Here is a 21,154-nt window from a genome sequence, read left to right as displayed (position 1 = left end):
TGTGACTGTGGCTTCAAGCTCCTATAATGACATGTCCTTTGCTTATTTTGTTTCTCCATTAACACAGAAAATAATCCACCCATGTGTCCTGGGAGAATCCGTAACCCCAACCAGCGCCTCCCACCATTGCTACTGTCCAGATTCAAAGAGCTAAGCTGCTCTTAATAATCTTCAAGCCTCAGTCTGATTACATACGCTGCATTTTCTATCTCTTTCAGAGAAGACCACGTCACTTATTAATGACAGCGCTTGCTAGCCCTCCTTCATGACTACTAGCTAAAGAGCTGGCTTAGAACATACAAGATGCTGTCTGGGGCAGTCTGGTCCTTATTGGCGTTTCTTTGCTCGTTCCTGACCTCAAGCAGGGCAAAAGATGCAAAATCAAACTGCTGATTAGTTCCTTCTTGGGAGATGCTTTTTATAATCTCACAAGCGCGAATGAAACCGAAGTAGTATAAGAATATCTCACGTTGCTCTGCCTCCCTCTAAATGTCCATAAATGTCTTTTGTGGAAGGTTTTTAACAAAGTAATTTCAGGTTGCTAGAGGCATCTATCTGCTTTTTTTTTTTTTTTTTTTTAACGGTAAAAGAGAATAGTTAGTCTTTCTGAAACCCAAGGACGGGAGTCTGATTTAGGGCCCTTGTGACCAGAAGTTACCATTTCCTGCCAAGGAAAAAAAAAATTACAGTAAGGTCCCAGTTGGTCACGCTGAAATATTTGCCTCTTTCTGCCTTTTCCAAAGGGAATGGCAGGATTCTGGGTGTTCGGTGGTCTGCGCTCTGCATGCAGAAGGCATTGACCAGTATGCTGCTACCTGCTGCTAGTGAGCATGCTCAGATACACCGAACAGCCTTGGTGTTTTCCTGTGTCAGCAGGAGTCACATCTGATGAGATTCTCTAGAGAAAGAAAGGGAAGATGGCAGAAAACCAAAATGGGGGAGTGCGTGAAAGGACAGAGCTGTTTTGTTCAGTCATTTTGCATGGGATCCAACCCTACCACGCAGGACCATGCTAAAGTGTTTAGCGAAAGTTAAAGCCAACCATAGGTTCCGACGAGAGGCAAAAGCTGCCCCTTTCTGTTCAGGCTCCCTTGAAACTGTGCCATTTTCTTAGAACGACTTCTGCAAACAGGGGAAGGGGCAAAAATGGAGCTGCCACATGTAATATTTTTTTTTTTTTTTTTTTTTTTAGCCCATCCTCCCAAAAGAGCCCAGAATGGGTTACAATATTACATACATCAGTATAGAACATACCAGTTAGAGACTGCCATATATTCTTGCACAGGTAGAAGCAAGATTTTACCATTTCAGAGCAGGAAGGAGTGAACACTCTGTAAGACAGGGTTGTCAAACTCAAACACATTAAGGGGCCGAAATCCAAAACACAGGCTAAGACGTGGGCCAAACCCCAACCCAATGTCCACCCCAAACCCCGCCCCCATAATAATACTAATTATAACACCATTTTTTCAATTCATTTTTCATATATTCACACCCAATATAATCTTATTAACACATAATGGTAATGGTTAACCACAAAATTAAACTACACAGAGCACACTGTATGCTTCTCAACATTCATTCTTACCAAAACACAGATAACCCCTATGCAAATATGGGACCAAAAACTCTCTAAGATTCAAGATTCTGCATGCAGTACAACCCCAACCCCCAGAGAAAAAGAAACAAATGTATTTCTTCCTGAGCAGTGCAAAAGATAGCAGATTAAAATGCTCAAAATGGACACAACTCAATCACTAACTTGAAAATAAAACCATTCCCCCTACCTTTGTTATCTCCCTCCCTCCATGCTGTGCCTCCCTCTGGCGGGTGTCTAACCTTCTGTCCGGCTCCAACCTGGCCGTTTTATGCAGCCCGCGGTCTGATGCCCCCCCTCCTGGTGTTATCTTGTGACTGGCTCCCTTCTCACAGCCGCAGTGTGCACGAAGCCGCGTGCATGCGTCCTGCACCTGAACCGGAAGCCTTCTCTCTGACGTCGCAACGTTGGAGGGAATGCTTCTGGATGAGGTGCAGGATGCGCGAGGAGCCGCTGCACGTGGCTACATGCACATTATGGCTGTGAGGAGGAGGGAGCCAGCCACAAGGTAACACATGGGGTATCGGACCGCGGGCCGCATAAAATGACCAGGTGGGCTGGATTGGCCCGTGGACCTTGAGTTTGACACCTGTGCTGTAAGGTATCAGTTTGCAGAGCAAAACTATATATTAGAACAGTGTATCGCAAACTGTGACTCCTGAGATTTCAAGTGTGCTGTGACATACTGGTGAGGAGGAGAGTCGTCTACATTGGCTGACTGCCTACAGGACATGCCTCTTGCGGCGAGAGGCACGTCCTGTAGGAAGTCAGCCGGCACGGACGTCTCTCCTATCCCCGCACCTCCCAGATCCTTTCACCAAAGTGGGTGCTGCCAGATGGGCCTTCGCGCATCCAAATGACAACATCATGTCAACATCCGCGCACTTCCAGGTGCCTTCCGGCCGGGGCACTGAATTTAGTATGCCGCCGGCTGGAAAGTTAGCAAGACACTGCATTAGAGGGAGTTCCTGGGTGAATCAGGTGAGTTTTTACAACCTGGTACTAGAGCAGAGCTTCCTAAATGGGATTATGAAATCTGCATTTGGGGTTGCAACCTGGGTAGGCTTTCCATAGGACATTGTCCAGCGCTGTCCAGAGGCTGTGCACTTTCTGTAGCTGTGTGAATTGAAGTTGTGTCCTCAGAATGATTGCTGAGCATTGAACTAGTAGTTAGGATTTTATTATGTCACAGAATTGTTCCTATATGCTTACAGATACAGGAGGAAATATTTGATACCTGTCTGTGAAAGAACAAAGGGCAGGAAATATGGAGTTTTAACATTTTGGAGCTGGCTTGTTTCTTATGAAGACTGACTTTAATCACATGTTCTGTCCTCTTGTCAGGGAGGATGGCAAAGAAGCACTCAAGTTTTATACTGACCCTTCATATTTCTTTGACCTGTGGAAGGAGCAGATGCTTCAGGATACAAAGGATATCATGAAGGAGAAAAGGAAACACAGGGTAAGTGAGGTGGAAGGATGCAGGGATTTTGCAAAATGGTTCTGGGGAATCTTGTGGAGAAGCGACGACTAAGCATATGAAAGAGAAAAGTTTATGAAAGATCATGGGAAAATGCCATAGAACTGATGTGAAGGAAGAAACAGCTGGGGTGGCGAGCTAAAAAGCATACGAATTTCTTAAATGAGAAATGAAGAGAGGGACATGGCAAGCAGGAGGAGTGAGAGGGAAGACAAACATCCTGGCAAATACCGGACTTCCCCAAAAAGAAGACACTGTCTTATATATATTTAATTTTGGGCCCAAAAAAGGCACTAGTTCTTATTTTCAGGGATATCTTATTTTTTTGTGTGTACAATGATCATCTCTCCCTTCCTCTCCTCCACCCCAATTCTTCCTATTAATTTTCTCCCCACCCCCACCCCACTTGTGCAGCATCTTTCCTCACCCATCCCCTTGTGCAGTATTTTTCTATCCCTCCCTCCCATCCCTTGTGCAGCAGAACACTTGCAGTTTGTATCCCTCCCTCCATCTCTTGCAACTTCTATCCCTTCCTCCCATCTCCCGTGTAGCATCTTTCTATCCCCGCCACCGCTGCGCACCCCCACCCCGCCCTGATGACCCATCTCTCCCATCCGAACCACGAGACTAAATGTACCTTATAACAAACTGGCAGCGTGGGCAGCAATGTAGACAGGCTCCTTCGCGGCCTGGGCCGTTTCTCTGCCGCATTGCTGATGATGTCATCAGTGATGCGGCAGAAGAATGGCCCAGGCCGTGAAGGAGCCTGTCTAGATTGCTGCCGGTTTGTTATAAGGTATATTTAGTCTCGCAGTTTGGATGGGAGGGAGAGCTGGGGGGGAGAGCGCTGCTGCTGCCAGCAACTAGGGCTTATATTAAGACCTACCCCAAAAATCATGCTAGGGCTTATTTTTGGGGAAACACGGTAGTTACTTCTCTTAATTCACTTAGAAAAGTTGCTCTAGTAGGTCCAGCTGTAAAGCATAAAGGTGGCTGGTTAATATCCAAAAGCTGCTGGATAGAAAATTCTTGAGCATTGCAGAGTTACAGCACCTGTACGACCTTCCGTGTGGAGATTGAGATCAAAGCAGGAAGCAGCTTGGAGAGAGCCACAGGAGTTAATGCCTGTGAAGGAGATGAAGGTGGCTTTCAGTTAATTTTCTCCATCTTTGAGCCCTGTAGTACTTGAGAGCGCTCAAATTAGTTCCTACACACGCTTGAGTACAGCAAGCGTGTGTGTGTCTATAAAAAGGTTACTGATTTCCTCAGAATTGCACAAATGTGTTTGCTTCACAGCAAAAGGGAAAACAGTTTGGAGTATTAGAATGCAGACACTGGTCTTTACCCCAGCCAAGAGCCCCTCAACCCTTACACTGCTTCCAGATAAGCTCAGGATTGACCTGCAAAAAAAAACAACCCTGGACTTAATGTGTTGCCTGAAGTAAACCGTGTCCTTCAATGTATTGATATGCGGGTACAGTGTTTTGGGTATGGCCTTTAGGAAACACCAGTGTACCTCCCAGCACACCTCTCGTTGGCCCCATTCGGGGACTGATCAGGCGTAAATCTACAGGGCTATAGGGATTTATTTATTTTTAGCAACTTTTTTTGTCATCTTAATTTCTGCAACACTGAATAAAAAAGGCGTTCCGTGTATCCTATTAAACCGCAATCCTTGAGCGTTAGCGTATCGACAAATGCAAAAGGTGGGGAAAGAAACAAAATCAGTGGCGGTGAAATTGAATTATAAAACTTAAGGGAAATATCTCAATAAATCAACTGTGAGAAATGGCACATAACAGATACTCCAAAAAGATCTCCAGTTTCTGAAAATAACCACCTTCCCCCCCCCCCCCCCTTATGCTATTTAGAAAGAAAAGAAAGATAATCCAAACCGTGAGTATGTGAATCCTCGCAAGATCCGGACACGAAAGGAGGAATGGGAGAAGCGAAAGATGGGGCAGGAGTTTGTGGAACAGAAGGACAAGAACTTGCCCCAAAGGTATGAGATTTCTCTAGGCTTGGTGCTTTCTGGTCTTCTCGAAGGGACTCGGATGTCTGCTCATTATTCCTCTTGTTTCCCAGAGGAATGTGAGTTCAGGCTGGAGCACGCACTCGAACTTCAGAGACATGTACTGAAAGTAATATGAGCTGTAGGGCAAGGTGACTTCATCTCTCTTATCTTTACTACCCTCATTTTCTGATACTGACAGCAAGGAGGTGCACCCGAGCTCACCCCTCCTTCCACCTTCTCTGAATGGACAGCTGTATGCACGATGGAAGCTTTGAGCCTGCTGCTCTGGGTGGTTTTTTTTTTTCCCAAGCTTGCTTTTGCCATTTTTTTTAATTAAGATTTATTTACTGCCTTTTGAGAGAGATTCACCCAAAGCAGTATACAGGAATTGTAACTGGACATATGCTGTCATAATTTAAAATTGCCTGTCTAGAGCAAGATGCTCACATCTGCATACTACACAGAAAAGCAAAGTAAATGAGAAAAAGGCAAGTTAATCATAGTAGCGGAAAGTTGAAAGTACCACACGCTATAGTGCAGAACAGTGTATCGCAAACTGTGCCTCCTGAGATTTAGAGAAGCCGGCACTGGCTGACTGTCTACAGGACGTGCCTTTCGTGAAGAGAGGCACGTCCTGTAAGCAATCTCCTGACACCAGCATCTCTTCTCTCTGCCGGACCGTCTCTCCAGCGCAAGACCCGTTTGAAGGGCCTATGTGTATGCACTGACGGTGTGACATCATCATGCTGACGCCAGCGCACTTCCGGTTGTCTCGAGCCAGGGACACTAGGTTTAGTGTGCCCCGGCTCGAAAACGTTTGCGAGACACTGGTGTAGAATGTTGGGCCTCATTAATTGTAATTAAAATGACTAAATATACCTTGAGGCTTTTTGAAGAAGTGATTTAAACGGGAGCTACACTGACTTTTTTGTTATGCATTTGTTTGCCATTGCAACCTCCTCCTCCCCCCAAATGCTTGCGACGTCCTTATGGACTGAAGGCTCCAGCTATAGCCATCCTGGGGAAAAATAGCCTCTTGTTAGAATTCACTCTTGGGTCCCTTCATTAGTTGGCTAGAATTTGTGTGCTATTTACATTATCAGCTGAATGTTTTTATACAGTTGCAAAATCAAAAATTTCAAGTTTAATTTTCATTTGATATACTGGGTGGATTCCTTTACTTTTTAATATTACACTTCTCCCACCGTATTCGCTGTGATAGGGGATTAACAGACCCGTGAATACAGAAAAACCGCGAATAACTTTTTTCATATCTTATTCGTTGTTTTCTATTAAAAACCATCAAGAATATGGTGAAACCGCGAATAACATGGTAGCAGACCTGGCCTGTTCCTGAAGGAGAGGCAAAACACGGTGAAATAAAGTGCCGGGAATCAGCGATTTTCTCTGTAAATGCTTGGAATCAGCGACTTCTCTATGCAAGCTGATGTAATTGGGGGGGGGGGGGGGGGGGGGGAAGCCAGCAAAAGAACCAGACTATTGCACTCGCTCTGCCATGTCATAGAGGGACCAAGGAGGGTAGGCAAGCTTGGGCCAAAAAAAACCCCATCTTTAAACAAAAATTTCTCTAACGCTATCTTAAATATTTCACGATTGTTTTCTAAACAAAGATGAAATGGTAATGAATTCCAAAGTGTGAGTATATTCACAGTAAAAGTCTTTGAACAAATGATGTCAGAGCAAATGTGTCGAAATGAAGGAATGATTAGCAAATTGTGGTTAGAGGAATGGACATTTCTAGATAGTAACTAGGGTGTTATATGAAAAAAGTAGGGGGATGACCAATGTGGAGTGCTTTTGAATGTCAAGTAGCCCGTTCTCACGGTGGCCAATCCAGGTCAAAACCCAAAGAGTAGCAACATTCCAGAATCTCAAGGCGTAAGCAAGATTCCGGAAACCCAAATAGGAGCAACATTCCTTGCGGAATCCTCAACAAGTGTCAACATTCCATGCTACCCATGCAGGGCAAGCAGTGGCTTCCCCCGTGTCTTTCTCAATAACAGACTATGGACTTTTCCTCCAGGAACTTGTCCAAACCTTTCTTTTTTTTTAATATAAATATTGATTTTTAAACTTTGACAGTGCAATACAATTACTTGAACATAAATATTTCACAAAGCGCACTATTAAATACACAATTTATACATAAACAATCATTTTCTCCCCCCTCCTCCCAATTATTAATACAAGAAGACAATTATGTGTTTACAAAATTATAATTAAACCAGCTGCGCTATCCACTCTTTTTTTTAATTTTTTTTAATTTTTTATTATTTTCAACTTAAATTTCAAGTATTACACTTGTACAGAAAGCAAGGATAGAATAGATATCAAGTACAATAGTAATATAATTCCTAAGTTAACAAATATACTATTTATGCTCAAGTCCACAAATTAAGATCCAAGAATTAAAGAAAATTGGCGAAATTATAAAAAAGACAATAATAATATTAAGAAACTGAGAGCTATAGCAATGAGATAGGGTCACAATATCCAAATTATAGGGCTCAGAGATTGTTAACCTTCAGGCGAGACATAGCCACGAAATTTGTCAGTTGTGATGGTTCAAAAAACACATATTTGAGAGTACGGTAATACACAATACATTTACAAGGGTGTCTCAAATAAAAAGTTGCCCCCAAAGATAAAACCCCAGGTTTCAAAAGAAGAAATTCACGGCGGCGTCTTTGCGTCTCCCGTGCTAAATCTGGGAACATTTGTATTTTATAACCAAGAAAGCTTTTTTGTCTATTTTTAAAGAAAAGTTTTTACAACCATGTTTTTTATCAATTGTCAAAGCTAAAGTAATAATCATAGTGGCTGGTGATGCCAAATCCTTCTCAGATGTTTCTAAGATCTGTGAAATGTTTAAGGGTTCTTGATCTGAAGATTTTACTTTTGGTTGTTGATTTTGTTCTTTATCAGGCAAATAATAAACCCTTGAAAAAGGTGGTAATGAATCTTCGGGTATCTCTAAATTCTCCACTAGATATCTCTTAAGCATATCTCTAGGTGTTACTAACTCAAGTCTTGGAAAATTAATTAACCTTAAATTATTACTACGTGAGTTCTCAAGCATTTCAATCTTCTTCCTTAGGTTAGTATTGTCTTTAACTAGGGTCTCTTGAATTTGTTTCAATGATACAATTTCTTTTTCTATTTTTTGAATAGATGAGTTAGAAGTATTCGTTTCTTCTCTTAAGTTCTTCAATTCCTTATCATGTTCCTTAATTTTCCCTTGAATTTGTTGAAATGTAGGAGTAATATTTTTAACAAAACCAGCCATTAAGTCCCAAATAGAATCTAAAGTCACTTCTGCAGGTTTAGTCAGTTCAATTGGAATTTGTGTAAATGTAAAGTGCTCACCGTCCTGGAGTCCTTCGAGGGGTGTCTTCAGCCCTTCCCCCTCATATTGAGATGGTATTCCTCCAGATACCTCCAAGGGGGCCCTGGAAAGGTGGGCCCCAACCTCCATGCTCTCCAACGAGTCTTTCCTCGCCTCTGGAGAGGAGAAAACCGGTGTATCCGGGGTTTCCCCGCCCCTGGGAGAGCTGGTCGTCTGGGGCTGCGGGGGCGGTGCCCTAACGTCGGGGCTGAGGGTGGTGTCGGCCCCAAGAGTATCCACGACGGGTTCGCCTCCCTGTGTCCTCTGCGGGCCGCCGTCCGACGTCGCTGTGACCTCCTGCATGCGCCGCAATAAATCATGTATATTCCCGAGACCCGGGGCTCCAGGACGCCGCGAGGCAGAAGCGGCACTCCGGCCCCGTCTCTTCGGCATCGCGGTAAGTGAATACCACTAGAAAATTTCCAAACACGATCCTGGGACACGCAGCTCAGCGCATCCTGCTCTCAGATCGCCATCTTGGATCGCACTATCCACTCTTACTACAACCTCTGGCAACGTGTTCCAGAGCTTAACTATTCTCTGAGTGAAAAAATATTTCTTCCTACTGGTTTTATTTCCGTGTAACTTCGAGTGTCCCCTAGTCCTTGTAATTTTTGACGGAGTGAAAAATCGATCCACTTGTACCTGTTCTACATCAATCAGGATTTTGCAGATTTCAATCATATCTCCCCTCAGGTGATACTGTGGGAGATGAGAAACCAATGTTCATTCTGTTTTCTGGCAAATATATTTTGGGAGCATTGAGTGTTGGGGTAGACCAGGGGTAGGCAATTCTGGTCCTCGAGAGCCGGAGCCAGGCCAGGTTTTCAGGATAGCCACAATAAATATGCATGAGATAGATTTGCATCTCAAGGAGGCAGTGTATGCAAATCCATCTCATACATATTCATTGTGGAGATCCTGAAAACCTGACCTGGCTCTTGGCTCTCGAGGACAGGAATTGCCTAGCCCTGGGGTAGACCAAGTGGTTCTTTTTCTCATTTGTACCTGTTGAACTGCTACCATTGTTCCCATCTCTCTTGCTTTTTTTTACAAAGCAGTTGACATAACCAGGGCTGAGACTAATAGGCGAGTTGAATAGCTGTGAGATTATATATGTATAACAAATTTTATTGAAAGAATCAAATAATCAGTGCAATAGGATAATACAAAAATACAGCCAATACAGTAAGAATCGCAATAATATTTCATACAAATTGAAATCATTCTTTCAAATTTAATTTCTATATGAATTAATTCAATCTTATCTACATCCCCCCTTAATTCCATCCCCTACCCACTATCTTCCCCTAAATGAAATCCCTCACCCTGGATGAAAGTTGACAAAAATAAAGAATTAAAATAAAAAACTAGAATGTAATTAGTAAACCTAATTTTCATAATAAATCATTGATAACCATACTTCCTATTTTTGGGGAAAGATTCTGAATATAAGGATCCCAAACCTCCATAAAAATAGCTGTGAGATTAAAGGAGAAAGTTTTGACCAGAGATGCTTGTTCAAACACCTACACCATGGAAAATACTGATGGTAACCTAGGTTATAGAACTTTAGTTTTTTAACCCTAAAACTGAGTTCACGTTCCTCCGCACGCCACTGATTATAATCTCTTATTGCGTTATGTTTTATAAATGGAGGAGTGGGGAAGGGACACAGTCACCCATTCGGCTCATGTGATAGCTCGCAACAATTTTTAGAGTGGGACCACGTTGATTTGCAGGCGTTTTGATCACACATTGAGAGCTTTCCTTTTTTTGGTATTTTATCCAGTACTCTGTCGCCATCTACTGGCTTTCTTTTATACACCCCTGAGGAAGGCTTTCTAAGCCGAAACACGGACCGTGTTGGGGTCTAATACTAAAAGGAAAGACTCTCTGTTAAGCTTGCATCATCTTTTGTATATGTGTTGGCTGTTTATATGTTGCCAGTAAATTGATTGTCCTTTAAGTTGGGTGACTGTATCCCTTCCCCACTTCTTCTTTTGCTTTCTATCAGTATACGTGTGGCTGTGTTTTTCCTTTTTCTTGAAAAGCCTTTTTTCTTTAGCCATCCTTCCAACATGGTGTACCAAAATGGTTCTATAAGCTCTGGTGAGAATATGGACATCCAACACTATCCACCACCACCACAGTATGACTCTGCTTTGCCATCTTCTCCCTTATTCTTGGATGACTCTCTGCCACCACCTCCTGCGGATTTCAGGTAAGCTTCCACGCCGGGTTATTCCTCACTAGTTCAGCCTCACTTCAGGATGTAAAGGGACATTGTCTGAACATTTCAGATATTTCTTTCCCACCCTAAAATGACTTTGATGCATCTGCTCTTAACTATTGAAAAGTATTGTAGTTTTTGAGCAGATACAACTAATGCCTTTCTTCACCAGCTTTGGTAGTGTAAGAGGATTTTCATGTATAGTGACAGAAGAGTTGGAGATAGTGGATGGGAAGACTGGATGGGCTATTTGGCCTTTATCTGTCTTCAAATTTTCTCTGTTTCTGTGTCTATCTAGTTTAGAAGTTTCTCATCTAAAAATGAATTAACTATTGGGCTTGTTTTCTTTGATTCAAGTACCTCATGAGTATACCCCTTTTTCCCCCCTCGTTCCTCTTGGCATAGGCATGTTTAAAGCCTGGGTATACTTCAGCCAGCATTGGTGCAGACTTGGCATAGATTTAGTATCCTTTCTCTGCATCTGTCCACATCCTTTTGCAAATGTGGCCTCCATATTTATGCAGAATAGTACTATAGAGAGACGCATGGGGTGGGGCATTACATTTCTGGTGGCTAAACTGCATATTAGCATCTACCAGGATGATTGGGGGAGGGAGCAGTGTTGGTGGTTCTGCTAATGAGAGACATCTGGGCAAACTGAGGCAAACCACTAGACCACACCTACCTGAGACATGGGCAGAAGGCAGAGCAAGGATAAAGAGAGACTTTCTCACAGCAGTTTGTGAATGCTTGACAGCCAGAAACCATTGGGAGCAATACATGCACAAAATAAGTGAAACTTAGGGGGGTAACCTTTTCTGATCTTAAGGTCGACCAAACGAGTAGAAAATGTGACAGCAAAAACCAGAAGGATGCTTAGGTATATAGAGAGAGGAAATAGCTGCAGGCAAAAAGGAGGTGATAGTGCCTCTGTATAAGTCGGAGACATCTCTGGAGATCGTATCTTTAAAAAGATAGAAACAGGATGGAGTTGGTCTAGAGGACAGCCGCTAGAATGGCCCCAAAATAAAGCATGTGGAGATAGACCATAGGAGCCAGCTCTGGGGGGGGAGGGTGTTAGAGCACCCCCAATATTGAACAAACGTGTTGGCTATGTCCAAGAAGAAGCAAATTCTATAGGGTTTAACCCCCCCCCCCCCACCAATAATTTTGAAAATTGGCTTCTGTGGGCTAGACAAAGATCTCTTTATACAAAGATGTTTAAAAATGTATCTCTCTCTCACCTCTTTCAAAGTGTACATATTTACTATGGAAGAGAGGTGAGAGAGACATTTAAATACCCTGTGTAGTGTAAGCCGGGAAAGTTAGCAGCACTGGCCGACAGCAGCTATACCTGGTCTCCAGCTGGTTTAGAAAACCAGACTCAAAATTGCAACCAACACACAAATGGAAATGATTAAACTCAAGTGATGGCATGCTGGGATTAAAAGCAAGCTTCTCTTTGTACAAGGCTGAATGTTATGGGGGGGTTGGTTTGTTTGGGGGGGGGGTTCCCTATTGCCTTGAGTCACCATCCTGCAGTTTTTGTTCATAAGATTCCATTTCTTATAACTTCTTGTTTTCCCTCCAGTTTCTCCATAGACGGCCAAAGCGGATCTCTTCCTGGAGGCCAGAAACGCTCGAGTCTGGTCAGCCCCAGCCACCCTCCACCTGCCCCACCGATTGCATCACCAGGGGCCAGACCTGGCTTTTCTCCGCCCCCTGCTCCGCCCCCACCGCCCCCATTTAGTGGAACTATTCCTCCTCCACCCGCTCTGGGTTTTCCGGCCCCTTCCACTCCACCCCCTCCCTCACCTCCAGCCTTCCCTCCTCACCCTGGGTTTATGGCCCCTCCTCCTCCTCCGCTGCCTCCGCCCGCACCGGAATTTTCCACCCTGCCACCATCTTCTTTCCCTCAGCCAGGTGGTGCCCCCCCTCCCCCTCCGCCACCTGGTCCCCCTCCTTTAGCTTTTCAGGACACGGATGGTCCTCCGCCACTGCCCTTTCCACCATCAGACTCCGCTGCAAAGCCAAAGTCCTCGCTGCCTCCTGTTAGTGATGCCAGATGTGATCTGCTGTCTGCTATTCGTCAAGGTAAAAATCCCTTTTATCTTGTATTATTTTCTCTCCCCAATTCAACTTGGTATTGCTCTTCTTCCCACTGAAGCCGGTGTGTGTTGCCATAGTAACCAGTGAACCCTTTTCTCTGCTCTGTTCCTTGCTCAGGGCAGCAGAGGGACTGGCATTATGACGGTCTGCTTTCAGATCCTCTCTCCCACCTGCCTCACTTTCTTACATTTTAATGATGCCACAAGAGCCTGTGGAGTTAGCCCTAATCTGCTGCTGCTGCTCGGTGCTCTTCCTGCACAAGTGCATGAATCCTTTCAGTGTTAGATCACCATGCAGTAAGCGGCAAATTCCTGTATCCCAGTGAGCCGGTTGTCCAGGGTAGGGGCTGCTTTGCTGTTTTCGGCTCCTGGTTCCCTCTCCTTAACTGCCATGTTTTGGGATATACTACCCCCCCTCTCCTCAAATTCACGGGGGTTCTGTTCCAGGAACACCCGTGAATTTAGAGTTTTGAGTCTGTAAAAAGGCAGGAGAGGACAGCTGGGGCGCCGGCAGGTGCAGTAAATCATACCTGGTATTCTCCGGGTGGGGGGAGAGGAGGAGGAATCGGCTGTGCAGAAGGCTGATTGACTGACCAGGGGGGGGAGAGGAGGAATCGCTAGTGCAGAAGGCTGATTGGCTGACCAGGGGGGGAGAGGAGGAGGAATCGGCTGTGCAGAAGGCTGATTGGCTGACCAGGGGGGGGAGAGGAGGAATCGCTAGTGCAGAAGGCTGATTGGCTGACCAGGGGGGGGAGAGGAGGAATCGCTAGTGCAGAAGGCTGATTGGCTGACCAGGGGGGGGAGAGGAGGAATCGCTAGTGCAGAAGGCTGATTGGCTGACCAGGGGGGGGGAGGAGGAGGAATCGGCTGTGCAGAAGGCTGATTGGCTGACCAGGGGGGGGAGAGGAGGAATCGCTAGTGCAGAAGGCTGATTGGCTGACCAGGGGGGGGAGAGGAGGAATCGCTAGTGCAGAAGGCTGATTGGCTGACCAGGGGGGGGAGAGGAGGAATCGCTAGTGCAGAAGGCTGATTGGCTGACCAGGGGGGGGAGAGGAGGAATCGCTAGTGCAGAAGGCTGATTGGCTGACCAGGGGGGGGAGAGGAGGAATCGCTAGTGCAGAAGGCTGATTGGCTGACCAGGGAGGGGAGAGGAGGAGGAATCGGCTGTGCAGAAGGCTGATTGACTGACCAGGGGGGGGAGAGGAGGAATCGCTAGTGCAGAAGGCTGATTGGCTGACCAGGGGGGGAGAGGAGGAGGAATCGGCTGTGCAGAAGGCTGATTGGCTGACCAGGGGGGGGAGAGGAGGAATCGCTAGTGCAGAAGGCTGATTGGCTGACCAGGGGGGGGAGAGGAGGAATCGGCTGTGCAGAAGGCTGATTGGCTGACCAGGGGGGGGAGAGGAGGAATCGCTAGTGCAGAAGGCTGATTGGCTGACCAGGGGGGGAGAGGAGGAGGAATCGGCTGTGCAGAAGGCTGATTGGCTGACCAGGGGGGGGAGAGGAGGAATCGCTAGTGCAGAAGGCTGATTGGCTGACCAGGGGGGGGAGAGGAGGAATCGCTAGTGCAGAAGGCTGATTGGCTGACCAGGGGGGGGAGAGGAGGAATCGCTAGTGCAGAAGGCTGATTGGCTGACCAGGGGGGGGAGAGGAGGAATCGCTAGTGCAGAAGGCTGATTGGCTGACCAGGGGGGGGAGAGGAGGAATCGCTAGTGCAGAAGGCTGATTGGCTGACCAGGGAGGGGAGAGGAGGAGGAATCGGCTGTGCAGAAGGCTGATTGACTGACCAGGGGGGGGGGAGGAGGAATCGCTAGTGCAGAAGGCTGATTGGCTGACCAGGGGGGGAGAGGAGGAGGAATCGGCTGTGCAGAAGGCTGATTGGCTGACCAGGGGGGGGAGAGGAGGAATCGCTAGTGCAGAAGGCTGATTGGCTGACCAGGGGGGGGAGAGGAGGAATCGCTAGTGCAGAAGGCTGATTGGCTGACCAGGGGGGGAGAGGAGGAGGAATCGGCTGTGCAGAAGGCTGATTGGCTGACCAGGGGGGGGAGAGGAGGAATCGCTAGTGCAGAAGGCTGATTGGCTGACCAGGGGGGGGGGAGGAGGAATCGCTAGTGCAGAAGGCTGATTGGCTGACCAGGGGGGGGGAGAGGAGGAATCGCTAGTGCAGAAGGCTGATTGGCTGACCAGGGGGGGGAGAGGAGGAATCGCTAGTGCAGAAGGCTGATTGGCTGACCAGGGGGGGAGAGGAGGAGGAATCGGCTGTGCAGAAGGCTGATTGGCTGACCAGGGGGGGGAGAGGAGGAATCGCTAGTGCAGAAGGCTGATTGGCTGACCAGGGGGGGGGAGAGGAGGAATCGCTAGTGCAGAAGGCTGATTGGCTGACCAGGGGGGGGAGAGGAGGAATCGCTAGTGCAGAAGGCTGATTGGCTGACCAGGGGGGGGAGAGGAGGAGGAATCGGCTGTGCAGAAGGCTGATTGGCGGACTCATTCCCTATATTTTCTGACCAGAAGAGGCAGTCCGAAAATACCACAAATAACTGAATCTGTGAATTTGCGGGGGAATACTGTACTGCTTTTTGTATTCTATTTGTCACTAATCCCATCTTGGGAGTGTTGTCATCCTCCAGGGACTCTAAAGCTCAAAACTTCCAGAGAAACATTGAATGACTGTGCTCTACGGAGCCTGTTCTTGGTGCTCCCTGAACTTTTTGGGCCATGGGTTTCAAACCAGCTTTAGTATTTGCTGTCCATTATTTGCTTTTCAGTTTTACCTTAGTTCCTATTTCCATATTATATGTACCATTTTCATTTTTTGCCATGGCATCTGTGCCCATAACATGATTTGTTTGATTCTTGCGTCTTAATCTAGTGTTACTGCAACTTGTAGCTCAAGTTGGCAGCCATATTGGTCCTAGAGAAAACTGGATTCTCTGCAGGGTATCCTGCCTCTAACTAGATCGACATGAAAATTGACTGATTTGTGGTATGCAAACATATGTGAGATTTCAGTACTGGTTTCCTGAGTTCTCAGCACTTTGCTCTAACCAGTTAATCTTCTTAATGTGCAAAATTTAGGTTGTGAACAATTTGGACCCATGACACTGCAGTTCTGAGATGGTGATTCTAGCACCTGCTAACTTTTGTAGCTTATTATGCTGATAATGTGAATCCTGCTTTAGGAGAAATTCCTACTTCTTGCCCTCCTCCACATTTTCACTCCCTCAGGTGACTATTGCCATTCTCTTTTCTTGACAGGATTCCAGTTGCGAAAAGTGGAGGAGCAGCTGGAGCATGAGAAAAGGGACGTTGGGGGAAACGATGTGGCGACCATCCTCTCTCGTCGCATTGCTGTGGAGTACAGCGACTCGGAAGACGACTCCTCTGAGTTTGACGAAGATGACTGGTCTGATTAATCTCCTAACTAACCTCTTTTGGAAGATTCAACTAATCGTTTTCATTGCCAAAACTGCTCCACAGAGCAAAGGTTTACTAGTGACCTCCAATAGATTCCCAAGGTGGCTTTGAGAGGAGAAGAGATTTGGGGCGTTTCACTCAGGAGAGCTCTTTGTACATACCCTTAAATGCGGATGGGACTGGCTGGTTCTATGTGATTGGGGAAGTGAGGGAAAGGGAGATAGAGGAACTGCATAACAGCTATAACCTTACTGATTATTGATGAAAGCTTGTACGTTCATAATGTAGGTGCTAATTCCCCTAACACACTCTAGAATCAGCGGATGAATAAGTTTGCACAGGAAGATTCAAGGAAATTGCAAATCGTTTGCCATGTGCTTCAGCTATCTATGCAGTTCATATGTAAGCACAATCTTCAATGTTGATTTTTTTTCAGGGACATCCCATATTATAGCCAATTCTGTTCTGCTTCTTATATCCTGGCCTCTAGAGATCAGCACTGGAAGATAAGCAAAGGTGTGCGTTCCGATACTGGCCCTACGTGCAACCAATCCCTGTTTTTCTGTTCCCCTTGCCAAGTGCCAAAGCTTGGTGTGGCTCTGAAAAGAGGAAGACACGCCAGGGCTGCAGAGGGGTTTCTTTAGATTCCTCGCTGCACATTAGAGCACATTCTCCCCTACCCATTATGCGGTCCTGGAATCAAGAATTTAGCGACTGGCTATTAAAAGGATTGTTCTAACCTGATTTTTATGTTGCTGTTATGGGATATTTTATTGATTGGTATTCTCCTCAGAGCCAATACATTGCACGGTTACACACCGTCCTTTGTCAGCTGCCTGTATGCTCCAGTGCCCTGCACAGGACACTGTCTTAAAAGCAGACGAACATAGGAAGCACATTAGGAGCAGGGGTTCCTAGCTTTGATTCTACTTGTGCAGATAGAGAAATAGGTTTAAGCACGGTTATGCTGAATTCCAGGGAAAGAGCACCCCTTGGCTCTTGTCATACTTACCTCCAAGGATACACCAGTGTGTTAGCAAGAATCCCTGTGTAGAAGCTTCAGAAGTCTTATCCTCATGTTTTTCACTTCCTGGTCTGGCTGTATTATGGTGAGGCCCCAAAGACTACTTGTTTCCTTAGCATTCTGGAAATTCCTCTTGCCTTTTCCGTCATGAAAAAGATTTTATTCCCCCCCAAATCAAACCCTCTTGAAGATGTCTGGAAGAAATGCATTTCTAGCATTAAATGTAACTTGTCATGCACTATGGTAGTTGGTTAGCAGCTATCTTTTTTGTCATAGTTCTGAGGGTTTATCTTTTCACAATACTTTTTTTTTGGGGGGGGGGAGGGGGACCAGGTGTGTGTGTTGAAAAAATAGCATATTTAATGAGGCAAGAACTCATTCCATAGGAAATGCGTTGGGCTTGTCTATTCTTGCAAATGGAATATTCAGTGCACGAGTTAATAAGGAACCAATCAAAAACTTTGATTCTGATAATATGGAAATCAATTATTTCCCTCCCACAAGTGAAATGAAAGAATGGGCTACTTTGTGTTGGTCCATATAGATAGGGAAAGACTTTTTAGATTAACTATTGAATTTATGCAGAATACACGTGAAGTGACGGAGCTTCACGAGCACTGTAGTAGTTGTAGGAATGGGCTTAAAATATGATTAATCGTTGTATGAATATATACATATCACTTACATACAGAGAGATGTTTCTCATACTCTTTGCCTGGTGGGTGTGGAAGTGGTCAGCGACAAAAATGGTGGCCAACCATCCTTTTTCACCCTGTAACTCTGGGATGTACACTTACAGCTACTGTGTGCCAAGGCCAGGCCACCAGGCCTTTTTTATAGCTAGTTGGCTACTTTTTTCTATTTTATGACTTTTATATAACTTTGAAAATATTTTGATAATGTTCTTTATATGTATCTAATACATTCCAGAAAATAGCGCAATCTAGAAGTGTCAGATGTCCAGATTTGAAGATTAGTTGGCATATGCACACTATTTCTCATGAGTACACAGATTGTGTGCATCTGAATAAGATCCAGTCTGCACTGCTTGTCTCTGGGAGTAATCGGACATCTTTAGCCTAACTGGTTCCTACTTCAGGCTTTTTCGCTCTTCTCTGAACCAGGTAAAAATAATTTTCCATTTTTGATGCCAAGCTGAGGCCCAGAGCATAAGCTCCTAGGAGAGCTGAAATTAGGATCACCTGCAGCTGTGAAGCCTGATGGAGCTGAAATCTCCAGGTATTCCTTCCGAGCATTTTGCTTTTTTAGTTTGTGATGTGAGTAAGTGAGGACAAACACAGCTGTTAATCCTTGAAAGGAGCACGAGAAGGGTTAGGATAATGTCCTAAGTATATTTGGTCCTCTTTGCACCACCTTCACATGTTAAACTTGTTGAATGTTGGCGGACGGACCAGGTTTAGTAATAGGACTTAAGGAGCCTTGTGGTCCAGACACCAGATAGCTGAAAATTTAGCTGAACAAAACTGAGAGTAAGACCTGGTTGGGGGGGGGGGGGAGGCTGTGAGCTGGCTGAGGAATTTTTGGAATGGGACAAGATTAGTATGTTGAAACAGATCTTGAGAATGGATAAAGAAGCTGCAAGAATATACATTATCCCAGGACAAGCAGGCAGCATATTCTTACTGATGGAGTCCCGGTCCGGACCACTTTAAAAGTGTATCGCCACTTTAAGAGTTTAGAAAGTTCACGATAGCCCGCACTGCGCATGCGGAAGGGCCTTCCCGCCCGACGTTCTTTAGTTTCCGCAGAGCTAAGAAGTCGCTTATCAACGGCCGTTGATATTTTTTTGCTGCCTTCCCGCTCACGGGGCTTTTTTCCTGACTTTTCTGTCAGTTTTCTTTTTCCTTTTGTTTTAAGTAAAAAAAAAAAAAAAAAAATAACTTTTTTTTTTTTTTTAAACTTTTTCCCTTTCGCGGTCACAGCCCAGCGGGGCCTGTTCCACGCCCCAAGCCTCGACTTTTGATTTTGCTGAGGCCATTTTTCCATCCATGTCCCGTCCGCAAACGGGTTTTAAAAAGTGCGAACGGTGTGCAATACAAGTGACCTTGTCTAGCTGCAAAAGGGCTCCGAAAGATTTCATTTTTTGACCTGCTTACTGTCAGCCATTATAAGAGATGGAGGCGATGAGGAAGGAGCCGCACAACTTCAGAAGGTCAGATAAGCGAGAAGCTGGCTACCAAGGCCACCATGTAATCATTTTGAGCTATGCGGGACTTGAGTAAAGAAGATCCCTGTTGAGCAGCCATTATTTCCCAGCATGATGTAGGAAGGAAGTGTGTACTGTCCAGCAAAATCTTAAATACGAGTATCGCAATTGTAAAGATCAGACAGATAAGATTGTCTAGCCTTCTACATATTAAAAGCCTTGATTTGGAACCATTCTTGTAATGGTTTCAAACCCATGTTGAGAAGCAGCAAATGTAAGAATAAATTAGAACTATGCAGGATGCAAAAAGTGCCTTATTTTATCAAATGGTGTAAAATGTGTTTTTTTAGATGCTCCAGTTGGCAGGGAAAGGGGACGGCACACGGAGCAATAAGAGGATTTTCTAACTAAAGACTTTGTACTCTGCTATTGCCTTGTTTTAATGCAAAACTTTCTGTAGACTCTGGGAGGGGAGTGAGGAGGCCTGGCAGACATGGAGAATCTGCTGGAGGGCGGCTTAAACGAGTACAAAATCAGGGTAACTATGCAAAAACGGTGGTTCATTCTGGCAAGAAAAATGACTTGTGTTAAATGCCATCGATGACTTAAAAAATGTATAACTTTGAAATTTGTTTCTACTTCTCTAATCTTGTTGGGTCCTCTGATTATAGATATTAGAGTGCAAGTTGATTTCTTTTTTATGCACTTAACCTTTTTTTAAAAAATGTAGCCATAATGTTGTGAATTTTCTATCTTTCTGAGATGAATAGTAAAGTAATATAGCAGATATTTATGTTTTGGTTTCATAATCATGTTTCTGGCATCTTAACTGGATACTTCATCTGACCTGGCTTAGTGTCAATTGACCTTTAAGAGTTTTATATTTCTCACCACTAAGGGCTCCTTTTACAAACTAGACTTTAACACCAGCATTGAGCTGGCATTATTCTAGAAGCGTACCGCACGGTGTAGTGCGTGGTAATTTTGTGCATGCGCTAAAAATGCACACCTTAGTAAAAGGAGCCCTAAGTCTATACTTTCTGTTTGTTCCAAAAACCTGATCAGACTACAGCAGTGGTCTCCAACTCCAACCCTTTGCAGGGCCACATTTTGGATTTGTGGGTCCTTGGAGGGCCTCAGAAAAAAAATGGTTCATGTCTTATTAAAGAAATGACAATTTTGCATGAGGTAAAACTCTTTCTAGTTCTTAAATCTTTCCTTTTGGCTAAGTCTTAATAATAATATTGTCATTTATAGCTAGAGAGACATATGCTCAAGAAACTGTTTTATTTTACTTTTGTGATTATGATAAACAGACCGAGGGCCTCAAAATAGTACCTGGCGGTACCCTGGGCCACGAGTTTGAGACCACTGGACTACAGCCTGTACATGTATGATGTTAACTGGGTTAGTCTGTTTCTGTACAGCCCTTTAAACCATGTTCTGATTTCACTGTATACTTTTTAAATTCTGCTTGGATCACGTGAAATATGCATTTTTGTAAACATTTGAGAAAAAAAAAGAACGTGATAAATTTATCATCTTCTCATCAGTTGTTTCTGCTTCTTCATCATATGAAATGTCTGGCGTTCCACGAGGGACAGAGCACTGATTGTACAGGGAAGTGTTATGTGAAAAGGTCATGGTAGGCTTCCTTACAGAACAGTTGGTGCTTTTTAAGGAAACCCAGTCAAGAAGAGAAGGGTAGAACGAT

General features: G+C 44.9%; 1 protein-coding gene across 1 annotated transcript in view; it reads left to right on the top strand.

Moving 5' to 3' along the window:
* WASF2 (WASP family member 2) overlaps window positions 1–20,229 on the top strand; it is a 66,765-nt gene extending 46,536 nt beyond the window's left edge. Inside the window, exons 5-9 of the mRNA XM_033954147.1 lie at window positions 2,942–3,059; window positions 4,949–5,079; window positions 10,566–10,721; window positions 12,322–12,824; window positions 16,091–20,229. Coding sequence (XP_033810038.1) covers window positions 2,942–3,059; window positions 4,949–5,079; window positions 10,566–10,721; window positions 12,322–12,824; window positions 16,091–16,248 — 1,066 coding nt within the window. The 3' untranslated portion in view covers window positions 16,249–20,229. The remainder of the gene's footprint in view (window positions 1–2,941; window positions 3,060–4,948; window positions 5,080–10,565; window positions 10,722–12,321; window positions 12,825–16,090) is intronic.
* The last annotated feature ends 925 nt before the right edge of the window (window positions 20,230–21,154 follow it).

Source organism: Geotrypetes seraphini, chromosome 8 (assembly GCF_902459505.1).
Source record: "Geotrypetes seraphini chromosome 8, aGeoSer1.1, whole genome shotgun sequence".
Lineage (NCBI taxonomy): Eukaryota > Metazoa > Chordata > Amphibia > Gymnophiona > Dermophiidae > Geotrypetes > Geotrypetes seraphini.
Note: the sequence above shows the minus strand (reverse complement) of the source record. Positions and strands in the feature narration are given on the sequence as shown.